The following is an 11168-nucleotide window of genomic DNA, read 5'->3' as shown; positions in this document are numbered from 1 at the left end:
CCTCCGCCCTGCGCTGCCGGGGGGGGGGTCGCGGGTGGGGGGGGGTTGGGATCGCGTCCGTCTGCCCGCCCCTGGACCCACGCGTGGGTACCCCCCTTGGGGGGACTGGGAGCTCACTGGGAGAACTTGGCCTCCCCGCTGCCACCCGGGCTCCGCGTCCTCCGGCACCCCCGGGGATGTGAAGGGACCGGGGGACCCCGCCGGGGGGTTGGGGGGGGGTGGGGGCGGTGGTCCCGCGGCCCCCGGGGCGCGGGCGCGCGGCGACATCTGGCGGCACCGCGCGGCGTGGCGGGGGCGGCACCGCGGTCCCGGGGGGGGGAACACAGAGGGGACAGCGGCCGTAGGGGGGTGCTCTGGTCCCCAGGGTGCTGCTCGTGTCCCCAGAGGGGTGGCGGCACCCCCAGGGTGCTCCCCGCGTCCCCACGGCTGTCACGGTGTCCCCGCGGTGTCCCTGCGGTGTCGCGAGCAGGCGGGGCGGGTGCCAGCGCTCCGTTTTATTTACAGGTCCTCAGGGGAGGGAAAAGGGGGCGACCGACCCCATCCCCATCGGGGTCCAGGCACTGACACGAGGAGGCTGGGGGGCTCCCACCCCCCCCAGCCCCCCCCCCCAAAAAAAAAAACAACAAAAAAAACCACCACGAGGGCAAAACCATACAAATAAATAGGATCGGAGGAACAGAGCCCGGCTGCTGACTCCTGTCCCGGTGCCTCGCGGTGTCCCCAGGCGGGGGCCGGCTCCCACCGGCGGCGTTTGGGTTTCCCCAAAGCGGGGCCGGGACCCCCGCAGGAGATGGCGAGGGGCCGCCGCCCGCCGGCTCCCCGCGGGTCCCGTCCCCGGTTCCCGGTCCCGGTGTCACAGCGTGAAGATCTCGTCCTCGGCGTCTCGGAGCGCGGCCGCCCGCGGCGTCCTGGTGAGGGGCCGGGGGCCGAGCCGGGGGCCGAGCCGGGGGTCCCCGCTCTCCGGGCGCGGGGTGCCCTCGGCCTCGGCCGCGCTGCGGGGGGACACGGAGGGGAAGGGGGGGGGGCGGTGAGGGGCAGCCCCGCGGCCGGCGCCCCCCCGAGCGCCCCGGGCCGGGCCGGCCGCGCTCACCCGGTGCTGGCGGCGCGGAGCCGCTGAGCCGCCGCCGCCGCCGCCTTGGAGCGCCCGATGTCGGCGTCCAGCTGCCGCAGGAAGTCGGCGGCCGAGAGCTCGTGGCGGGACGGGGCGGGGGGCCCGGGGTCCGCCGGTGCCCCCCCCCCCGCCTCCTCCTGCTCCTCCTCGCGGCGGAGCCCCCCCGGTGCCGGGATGAGCAGCGTGGGCTTGAGGAAGATGGGGTCCGAGGCGTAGAGGCGGTTGGCGCGCAGGATCTGCTCCGGCTGCCGGGGACAGGGACGGGGCCAGGTGGGGACGGGAACGGGAAGGGACGGGGGGGACCGGGGACAGGGACGGGACCGGGAGGGGACCGGGAGGGGACGAGGGGGGCCGGGGACAAGAACGGGACCGGGACCGGGACACGGAGGGGCCGCGGGGCGGGCCGCGGTGGGACGGGGACAGGGCCGGGGGTGGCCGGGGCCGGGCGCGGTGCCCGGTCCCGGGGGCTCATCCCGGTGCCGGCCCGGCCCCGCCGCTCACCGTGACCCCGTAGCGCAGCGCCAGCCCCGGCAGCGTGTCCCCGGGCTCCAGCCGGTGCTCCCGGCCGCCCGCCGCCCCCCGCGCCGGGGGGGGCCCCGCCATGGCGGGCGGCCCCGCTCAGCCCCGGCCCGGCGCGGGGGCGCCGCCGCCCCGCCCCGCTCCCGGTAAGGCCCGGCCGCCCGCGCGGAGGCCTCTGGGACTCGTAGTCCTCTGGAGCCGGGGCCCCGCCGCTCCTTCGGGTCCCCGCGGCGCTCCCCGCGCTCCCGGTCCCCGGGGACTGCTCGCTCCCTCCCAGCCCCCGCCCTGCCGCGGTCTCTGCTCCCCTTTTCCCCGGGGGGCTCCGTGCTCCTGCCCGGCGGCGAGGCGCGCAGAACTACAACTCCCGTCATGCCGCGGGGCCCAGCCGAGCCGCGGGCTGCTCCCGCCCCGCCCCCTTAAGCTCCCCATTGGCTCCCTCCCGCCCGCGCGCGGTCCGCCGGGAAAAGCGACCCGGAAGCGGGGAGGGGGCGGTCCCCATGGTAACGGGGCGGCGGCGCAGGGGGCCGCCATGTCCTTCAAGCGGGACGGCGACGAGCCCGGGCAGCTGGCGGCGCTGCAGGTGGGGCCCCGCGACACCCCCACCCCCCCGGACCCCGATCTCCCCGGACCCGGGCTCCCCCTGCCCGGGTTTGCCCCGTGTCCCCCGCCCCTCGGTGTCCCCCCTGCCCCCCCCTGCCCTGCCCGGACCCCCCGGGATTTCTCTGCCCCCCCCTCCCCGCCTGCAGCGCTCCCGGTTCCCGGTCTCCGCCCTCCTGGTCCCGCCTCGCAGGGGGTGGCGGGGCTGGCGGGGGGGCTGCTCCGTGCCACGACCCCCCCCGAGGTCCGGGGAGGCCCCGGGTGCCCGTTTGGGGGGGGGGCAGGGCCGGGCACTATCGCGGCCTCTCGCTCCCTCGCAGAAGCGGCGCGTGGCGGAGCTGCTGGCCAGCTACATCCCCGAGGAGGAGGCGCTGCTGCTGCGGAGCGGGAGGTGAGCGGGACCCCCCGGGGACACGGGGCGGCTCGGGGGCCTGCAGGGCGCTGACGGCGCCTCCTCCCTGCTACAGGTACGCCTGCACCGTGTGTGCCCACCGGCCCGTCTTCGACACGCTGGAGGTGCTGGCGGTGCACCGGGCTGGCAGGAAGCACCTGGGCAGTGAGTGCGGGGCCGGGGGGGCTGGCGCTGGGCGGGGCGTGCCGTGAACGTCCACCTCCCTTCCCTTCCCTTCCCTTCCCTTCCCTTCCCTTCCCTTCCCTTCCCTTCCCTTCCCTTCCCTTCCCTTCCCTTCCCTTCCCTTCCCTTCCCTTCCCTTCCCTTCCCTTCCCTTCCCTTCCCTTCCAGGCCTGCAGCGCTGCTACGGCAGTGAGCGCTGGCGGGAGGACACAGCGCAGGAGCAGCGGCACCAGGAGCTGGTGCGGGTGGAGGCGGCGGGCACGCAGGTGGGTGCGCTGTCCTCTCCCCTTCCCTGGTACCCAATGGGGCCTTCCTGAGCTCTGCACCCTCTCCCCAGGGCTCCCCAGCCCCTTTGCTGGCCCGGACGAGGAGGATTGCCCAGAGTGCCCTGCTGAAGGCTGCTCCCTACAACAGCTGCTGCCGGAGGACGGGGTGAGGGCTGCAGCTTTGCTGCTGGGGCGTAGGGAAAGCTCCGGCCTGCTCCCAGCTGCCCACCTGGGGTGGCTGTGCCCTCTAGGCCTGACCCCATCCCCTTACAGGGCAGCTGGAAGTGGCACACGAGGGGCGAGGACCCAGCCGGGGCCGAGCACTGCCCAGGCTCCCTCTCAGGACAGGGACGCTGTGGAGGCCACCCCTGCAGCCCTGCTGCCAGGGCAGTGCAGCCGGCAGCCAGGTGAGAGCAAACTGCGGCAGGACGGCACGTCTGGGCGCTTTCTGTCCTTTCTGTGGGTGTCACCATCCTGCGCCCCTCTCTGCTCTCCCAGGTGGGCTGAAGGCAGCTTCCACCCACGCCGGGCAAGGCAGAAAAGGGAAAGCAGCAGCAGCATCCTCACAGCCGAGTCAGCCCGAAGCCCTCAGCCCCGCGAGGCGCCAGGCGCTGGAGCAATACCTGCAGCTGCGGAGGTGAGTTGGGCCCTGCTGACGGGGAACCCCCAGCGAGCCTCCCCTCACCCCGTCTGCCCATCCCCAGCGCCGGCTGGATCCAGGATCGCTCTGGCAAGTGGGTGAAGGATGAGAACGCTGAATTTGACTCTGATGAGGATGAGCCACCTGCACTGCTGCCAGCCTGAGGTTCCTGAGCCCCAGGACTGTCCCCGACCCTGCTGCGTGCCACAAGAACAGAGGCAGCTGGAGATGACGGAGGCGATCCAACCGCTGGGACAGGTCCCATACGTGGTGTGGCACTGGGGGTCCCCTCGCTCTTTGTTCCCACCTTTTTGGGTGTGCCTATCCTGGCCAGAGCACTGTGATCTCAGCTTGGATTTTGGCCCATTGCTGCCCGTCTCTTCCTGTCCCCAGCCCAAGTCACAATCACTTTCCTGCCCAGGCACAGGTGCCTGCGGGTTGTGGCCTTTTGGGGTGGCGGCACGGGGCTTCCCCCTCCTCGTGGCCCCGCAGCTGTCCTGGCGCTTGGCAAAACACCCGGCCAGCTCACCTCCACCCTCGCCTCTGTTTCCCACCTCCCTTCTGTCTCTGGGGCCCGTGGGAGCTCCCACCTCAGGGCACCCCCTGTGCCCTGCCAGCACCCTGGGGAGAGCTCCCAGCGGGAGCACCCAGCGATGGGTTGCTTGGGCCCCAGGGCTGGATCCCGTCCCTGGGGAGGGCTCCTTGGCAGCGCTGCCTGGGGTGATGTTACACCTGGGCACTGGGATTTACCCGCTTGCTCAGCTCAGACCTATAAATAGCCATTGGGATGGGTGCCAGGGCCCTGGTGAGTGAACGCCCGAGCTGGGTGCAGGTCTGGGGGCTCTTCCCAGAGCCCTGCGGCCCCCATCCACCCCATGGGCACCCGGTGCTGGCCCCTATGGGCCCCAGGTGCCCGGTTCTGTTCCACAAGGGCACCCAGCTCCCCGCTGAGGGGTGCCCCGCTTCCCCCTGGCACAGGGCCTGGCCCCGTAACCCGATCCCTGGGGTATAAATACCCCAACCCTGCAGCCCGTTGCTCCAGGAGGGAATCCAGGCATCCAGCTCGCCCCGTAACGAGCCCGGGATCAATGGCTCGAGGCTAACGGGGGCCTCTGGGTCTCGAGCCCTGAAAAAGGGGTCCTCCAGCAGCGTTACCCTCGCTCAGCCCGTCCCTGCAGATCCCCCCACGCACAAATCCTGCCCCCGTCCTTGTGGCCCTGTCCCAGGAGCAGCCTCACGCCCGGTGTCTCTGTAACCTTTATTTACAGCCGACCCAGCCCTGGGGAGCCCAAAGCGCGGCTCGGGGGCGAGCGGAACACCGGGGTCTGCAGGGCTGTGCTGGGAAGCGCTCAGGTTTTCTTCTGCTTGCGACCTGGGGACAGGGGAAGAAGTGGGTCAGGGCCAGGGCTGGGTGCCCCCCCAAACCCCATTCTTCCTCCCCGGCCTCATTCCTGCCCAGGGCAGCAGCGGGGCACTCACGGAGCTCGTTGTTGCGGGTGATGGCGATGGCGGCGCGGGCGCGGGGGCCCTGCTGCGTGAAGTGGTACCCGAAGCGCACCACGGAGGGGCACTGCTCCAGCATCGTCGCCATCTCCATCTCCACCGTGTCGCCCAGCCGCTGGCACTGCAGGGCGGGGACACGGTTGGGCCCAACTGGGCGCACTGGGCAAACTGGGCACACACCCCAGGCCACCCGTGGGTGCCCGTCCCTACCTGGTTGTCCACCTTGAGCTCGCTCAGGGTGCTGTTCTGGTACATGGCCTTGATGATGCTCATCATGCCGGCGCTGGTGATGAAGTTGGACTCGATGTTGAGGCTCTGCAGCGTCTTGTTCTCCGTCAGCATCTCGGCCACCGCCTGCGGGAGCCTGGCATCACCTCGGGGTGTCACCCGGGGCTGGCTGCACCACCGGCACCTTGTGGGCCACCGGCGGGGGCAAGGCCAGCAAAAGCTCTCCTGGCTGGTGCCGGCTGGGAGCTGGGGGAAGGGGAGCGCATCTCTGGGGACGCGGGGACACGGAGGGTCATGGGGTTGGGACTCACAGTGGCCACGGGGTCGTTGCTGCGGGTTGCCACCAGGCTGAGCTTCTTGACGTGGGTGTTGGTTTTCATGGCCTCGCAGATGGCCTTCAGCGTGGAGATGGGAATGTCCTGCAGCGAGGGGACGGGGGCATCACCGAGGAGAGGGGAACATCCCCGGGACGATACAGGGGGCACTGGGGGGGTGTGGATGTCTCCAAGGGCACAGGGGTACCCCTGAGCACTTGCAGGGTGTCATCAAAGGGTTGTAAGTGGCACCAAGGGGCTGCAGGATGTCACTAGGGGGATGTGGCTGTCCTAGGATGAGGACCTGGGATGCCCCCAAGCCACTCGGGATGGGGACAAACACCCAGGGATGCCCCAAGGGCTGAGCACACCAGAGACACCCCAGGACCAGCACCCTGAGGACACCCCGGGGCATGGAGCAGTGCTTTGGGGACACCCCCAGGCCGCTGAGGCCAGCCATCCCCCAGGCCCGGCCCCTCGCCTTGATGTTGTTGAGGTTGACGTCCTCCAGCGCCCCGTCGTTGGCCTGGATCTGCCGCAGCGTCTCCTCCACGTTGGTGGGGTTTGGGGGCTCGTCCGGCACCGGCTTGTACGTGTCGGGCTTCACCACGCCTGCGGCACGCGTGCGTGCGGGGGGACGCGTGTGACGGACACGTGTGCAGGCACCCAGAGCCCCCTGCGTGCACACGGGGGTGGGGGCTCCCCGCTGAACCCAGGAGCGGGACCGCCTGCGGTGTGCCCCCGGCTGCCCCCGTCCCGCGGGGCACACTCACTGTTGATGCCTTCGGTGTTGGAGATGGTCCCGCTGCAGATCGCGTCGTAGTACTGCTTGTTGCTCATCAGCGTGTACATGCCCAGGATGGCTGCGGGGGCACCCCTGGGGTCACCGCAAGCCACGGGGCCATCCCACAGCCCCCCCTCGTCCCCTCCCCAGCCAGCCACGGGTGGGCTGGGGGCCAGGCTGAAAGCCGAGCGCAGGGGCACGCTGCTGCTTTTAGCCGGGCCCTGGCAGGGGCCCAGCGGAGGGGGCAGGGGACACGGATGTGACACGGGGATGGGGCAGGGGCGACGCGCGGCCCCGCACAAGGGGTCGGTGCCGGGGGGTGGCCGCGTGCGCGGGACCCACCTGCGATGTCGCACATCTCGGCATCGGTGGCGTTGGCCAGCGCCTCCTCCAGCTCTGGCTCCAGCGTGATCTGCTCCTCGCGGGGGATCTCCCGCTTGGGGTTCTTGGGCACGAACGGCTTCCCTGCGCGGGGGGACGCGGGGCTGCACCCTGCACGGCCTGGCACGAGCTGGGGGGCAGCAGCCACAGGCTACAGGGGCTTGGTGGCCCGGTGCCGGGCTGGGGACAGGTAGAGGCAGCGCTGGGGGGATGTGGTGCTGCAGGGCAACGCGGCGGGGCCGGGGTGGTGGCGGTACTGGGGTGGTGGTACTGGGGCAGTAGTGGTGGTACCGGGGCGGTGGCGGTGCTGCGAGGTGGCCACGCTGGGGGTGACATTGCTGGGGGCAGCCATGCCCGGGGCTGGCGGGGGCCCAGCTCGCCCAGGACATCCGAGCCGCTGGCGAGGGCCATCCCGCCGAGCTAAATATACCTGGCGCTGCGGGGCCCTGTCCCCCGCGTCCCCCCAGCCCCGCACCTTTCTTCTCGCCGGTGAAGGGCACCAGGTCCTCGCGCTCGCCGGCCTCCAGCGCCTGTTTCTCCAGGTGCTGCAGCAGCGCCTCGCGATCCAGCGGCCCCGTCGGGCTCTTCTGCGTCTGGTCCCGCTGCCGCAGCCCCGCCGGCAGCAGCACGTTCTGGGGAGGCACCGGGGTGGCCGTGGGTGCGGGGGCCCTGCCCGGTGCCCCCCACTCCACCTCGGGCCGGGCCGCGGGCGCACCTCGGGGTCCATCTCCAGCAGCTCCATGTCGAGCTGCTCCAGCTCCTCGGCCGACAGCTCCTGCAGGATCTTGTCCTCGTCGATGTCCCGGTACTTCTCCAGCTCCTGCCGGTAGGACGTCATGGCTGGGGGCTGAGGGGCGGCCTGGAGGGGGATCGGGGGGGCTGAGCAGGAGGCTGCCGGGCCAGGGGAGCCCCCGTGCCGTGCCGAGCTCCCACCAGACACCCCACAGCCACGGGGCTGGGGCCTGCCTGGCTGGGGGGGGGCACTGGGGCACCCCAGGGTGGGGTCCAGCCCAGCCATCACCACAGAGCTCTTGGGGAAACTGAGTCACGGCCCAGTGCTGGGGGCAGCTCCACAGCTCCCACCCCGCCGACACCCCCCTTCTGCACCCAGTGCCCCCCCAGCCCCCAGGGAGCAAGCAGGGTTGCATGCTTGGGACGCGGGGCCCTGCACCCCCCTGAGGCGCCCCAGCGGATGAGGATTTACCCCCCGATGCGCAGGTCTGAGGCTGGGGGGGGGCACCCCGGGGGAGGCACCCGGTACCCACAGCAGGGACCTGCGCACTGAGACCCGCAGGAGAAAGCCGGGGGCACCCCTTGGTGTGGGGACCCTCAGGGCCCCCCGAGCTGGTGCCTTTAGGGGTGACCCCCCCCAACCCCAGGGACCCCCCCGGCCCTACCTGGCCGCTGGCTGGGGCTGCGGAGCCTGCCTGGGCTGTGCCCCGGTGCTGAGCCAAGGGCTCCGGCCGCGCAGGGCATGAGATCAGCGTTTTATTCTGCGAGCCGGCGGCGGGGAGGGGCGAGATCACATATCGCCGGCGTTATCGAGCCCTGCCAGTGCCCCGCAACGGCTCCACCCCAGCACTGGGTGGTGCAGGCCCCCCCCCGGCCATCGGAGCCCCCGCGGGCCCAGCTACGGGCTCCAAGCCCTGCCTGGGGGTGCAGGAAGGGGAGGTTTGGAGCTCACAAAGTGATCTGGGGAGGGAGTTGGGGGGAACAGCCCCAGGCACTGCAGGGAGAGGCCAAACCGCGTGTCCTGGGGTCCTTGGAGCCACCCCACCACCCCCTTTTCCCTGCTGGATATGCTGAGTGCCCCTTAATGCCCCTTCCTCCTGAGCCTGGCCGGGGGCTCTGCTCCCCCGAGCTCTTCATTCAGCAGAGCCACGTTTGGGTGGGGTTGGGTGGGGGTTTGCACTTGTCTTCAGCAGGGACCGGGGGCTCCCATGGCCCCACACGCAGCACTGAGGTTCTACTTGTTTATTGTAGGGTCTCCCAGAAACCAAGGGGCTGCACACACTGTTTACTGTAGGGTCTTGCAGAGTTGCAGGCACTGCTTGCGTAGCAGTGGAAGTGAGTGTCTGCACGCTTGGCTTTGTTGGATGCTTATTACTAGGATTTTTCTTTTTTTATTAAAAAAAAAAAAAGTATAAAGTCGATAAATAAAGCAACAAACCATCGCCCACGTGAGCTGGGGCACAGCCAAGAACGATCCAGAGCCGTCTGCGTGCGGCCACGGGCCCTCAGGTGGCGGGGACGCTCTGCTTGATGATGATCTTCTGGCGGGTGGCGCGGACACCGGGGTCAGGGCCGGGGGGGGCGGCCCCCAGGGCGGCGGAGGCAGCGGCGCTGGGCAGCCCGTGTGCCGTGATGTACTTCTTGTAGGCCTCGCGGATGATTTTGAAAGCGCGGATGTTGGAGTAGGGGATGTCGGTGATGGGGTCACGGTAGACGGCCGGCTTGTGGGTGACGGGGCAGATCTCCCTCACCGGCAGCCGCGGCGGCTTCGCTTTGGGGAAGAAGCGCTCGAAGGTCTCGTCGTCGGTGAAGGAGATGAAGGTGCGGGAGCACTTCCCGGCAGAGGCTGGAGCCACAGCTGGGGCCGCTTCTGCCTGCTGCAGGTCTTGGTCCAACCTGGAAGGGCGAGAGTCAGCTCTGAGGAGACGCGTGAGGGGCCAGGGACACCCCGAGAGCTCCCACAAGAGGCAGCAGGAGCAGAACATGGGGCTGTGGGGCTCCGGAGCACTGCCCCAAACCCGTCTGCCTCCTGTTGTGGCAGAAAAGAACCCAGGGTGGAATAAAGGATGGGAACTTTGGACAGACGGGTCTGGTCCCGTGCAGTGTCGGGGGGAACCCTCAGGACCCCATCGAGGCGACCCCAACCTACCCCTCCACATCCACGTTCTCCTCCTTGCCCAGCTCCGTGATGAGGGGCATGGTGACGGACCAGTACCGGATGACAGGCCCCACACACTTCCTCTTCTTCTGGACCTGCTTCTTTTTGTCAGCCTCCAGACGCTCGTAGTTCTCTGTGAAAGCAAGGATGTGCCACGGGTGAGGCTCAGCACCCCGTTCGCACTCACAACCCCTCCCCGTGTCTCCTCGTGCCCTGCTCACCCAGGGAGCGGAGGTTGATCTCCTCCGTGATCTTGGCCTCTTCCAGCAGCTCCTCCTGTGTCAGGGGGCGGTCGTAGTTGGGGCCGCCCTTCTTGCGCTTGGACTGCACCTGACGCTCCTGGATGCGCAGGAAGGTTTGGCGCGTGTGCTCTGTTGTCGATTGCCGCATGTGCTTCCGGCCTGCAGCGGGGGGACGGAGCTCACCACGGGCCCCGACACGGCTCCCTGCAGCCGGGAGCACGTTTCCAGCCCTGGGGCACGCGCGTCCCAGCCTGCGTGCACTCACTGTCTGCCGCTTCATCCTGGAGCTCCAGCGGGGCCGATTTCACCTCTCGGGCCTTCTGGGAGCTGCTGCTGGGGGCATCGGCCTTCTTGGGGCGAAGGCTCTTGAGGGGCTCCTACAGGGTCGGGCAGTGTGAGGAAGGGGAAAGGCCCGGCTTAGATGAGACCCCTCGGGGGGGCACCGTGCTGCATTCCCCAACCCACGGGGAGCGTCTCCTCCCTGCTGAGTCCCGGCTGTACCCCCTCGGGACACGGCTGCAGCCCCTCCCGGGGGGCCAGCAGCTGTTCGAGGGGGGCCCTGCACTGCACCCCCGGAGCCCCCCCTCCCCCGGTGCCGGTGCCCTCCCTCCCGGTGCCCCCCCCAGGTGCCCCCCTCCGGCCCTCACTCCCCCCCCGGCCCCCCCTCACCCGGTAGGCCTTGGTGATGATGCGGCGGCGCCTCTTGGGCTCGCTGTCGTCCTGGTCGCTGGCCGGCTCCTCGCCCTCGTCGATGTCGAAGTCGGAGTCCACCTCATCGTCGCTGTCCGACTGATCGCCCCGGTACTCGTCGTCGCCCGACTCCTGCGGGGACGGAGGGCCCGGGGCTGACACCGCGGCCTCCCCCCGGCCTCCCCCCCGCCCCGCAGCCCCTTCCCGGCCCCCCCCGCACCTCGGTGAAGCCGCCGTAGGTGGTCTGGTAGAACTCGTCCTCCTCCTCGGCCTGCAGCAGCCCGGACAGGCGGTTCCCGGCCGTGCGGCGCGGGGCGCGGCCCTCGGCCAGGCTCATGGCGGCGGCGCCGTGACGTCACGGGGGGCGGTGTGACGTCACGCCGCGCGCCGGCGGCTTCAGTTGCGGGGCCGCCTCCCTCCCCCCCCGCC

The 11168-nt window shown here is 70.7% G+C and overlaps 4 protein-coding genes across 7 annotated transcripts; 1 reads left to right on the top strand and 3 right to left on the bottom strand.

The window, feature by feature from the left end:
• Window positions 1-479: 479 nt before the first annotated feature.
• Window positions 480-1767, bottom strand: LYSMD1 (LysM domain containing 1). Its single transcript, XM_084500727.1, has 3 exons — window positions 1613-1767; window positions 1091-1356; window positions 480-992 (listed from the first exon to the last, which is right to left on the bottom strand). Exons 1-3 carry the CDS (start codon window positions 1712-1714, stop codon window positions 854-856), a joined length of 507 nt encoding a protein of 168 aa, XP_084356853.1. The 5' UTR covers window positions 1715-1767; the 3' UTR covers window positions 480-853.
• A 328-nt stretch (window positions 1768-2095) lies between these two features.
• On the top strand, window positions 2096-5515 carry LOC311425164 (sodium channel modifier 1-like). Of its 2 annotated transcripts, XM_084500725.1 has the most exons (8): window positions 2096-2210; window positions 2548-2618; window positions 2695-2783; window positions 2970-3067; window positions 3139-3233; window positions 3341-3474; window positions 3566-3704; window positions 3772-5515. In XM_084500725.1, exons 1-8 carry the CDS (start codon window positions 2160-2162, stop codon window positions 3869-3871), a joined length of 777 nt encoding a protein of 258 aa, XP_084356851.1. In that variant the 5' UTR covers window positions 2096-2159; the 3' UTR covers window positions 3872-5515. The 2 variants fall into 2 exon arrangements, with proteins under 2 accessions (XP_084356851.1, XP_084356852.1); XM_084500726.1 differs by lacking the exon at window positions 2695-2783.
• TMOD4 (tropomodulin 4) lies at window positions 4080-8427 on the bottom strand. 2 transcript variants are annotated; one of them, XM_084500716.1, is made up of 10 exons: window positions 8315-8427; window positions 7633-7776; window positions 7393-7549; window positions 6879-7001; window positions 6526-6615; window positions 6234-6364; window positions 5750-5857; window positions 5421-5564; window positions 5187-5331; window positions 4947-5079 (listed from the first exon to the last, which is right to left on the bottom strand). In XM_084500716.1, the coding sequence occupies exons 2-10, from the start codon at window positions 7753-7755 to the stop codon at window positions 5057-5059; spliced, it is 1044 nt and encodes a 347-aa protein (XP_084356842.1). In that variant the 5' UTR covers window positions 7756-7776; window positions 8315-8427; the 3' UTR covers window positions 4947-5056. The 2 variants fall into 2 exon arrangements, with proteins under 2 accessions (XP_084356841.1, XP_084356842.1); XM_084500715.1 differs by lacking the exon at window positions 8315-8427 and having other exon boundaries at window positions 4080-5079; window positions 5421-5574; window positions 7633-7770.
• Window positions 7759-11115, bottom strand: VPS72 (vacuolar protein sorting 72 homolog). 2 transcript variants are annotated; one of them, XR_014686246.1, is made up of 7 exons: window positions 10960-11115; window positions 10719-10871; window positions 10315-10426; window positions 10029-10208; window positions 9799-9940; window positions 9088-9545; window positions 7759-7776 (listed from the first exon to the last, which is right to left on the bottom strand). XR_014686246.1 is itself a non-coding variant. In XM_084500724.1 (6 exons), exons 1-6 carry the CDS (start codon window positions 11074-11076, stop codon window positions 9155-9157), a joined length of 1095 nt encoding a protein of 364 aa, XP_084356850.1. In that variant the 5' UTR covers window positions 11077-11115; the 3' UTR covers window positions 9018-9154. The 2 variants fall into 2 exon arrangements, 1 of the variants encoding a protein (XP_084356850.1); XM_084500724.1 differs by lacking the exon at window positions 7759-7776 and having other exon boundaries at window positions 9018-9545.
• Between the last annotated feature and the right edge of the window lie 53 nt (window positions 11116-11168).

This window comes from Aythya ferina (assembly GCF_964211825.1).
Source record: "Aythya ferina genome assembly, chromosome: 29".
Classification (NCBI taxonomy): domain Eukaryota; kingdom Metazoa; phylum Chordata; class Aves; order Anseriformes; family Anatidae; genus Aythya; species Aythya ferina.
The sequence above is the reverse complement of the archived record's forward strand: the minus strand, read 5'-3'. Positions and strand labels throughout refer to the sequence as shown.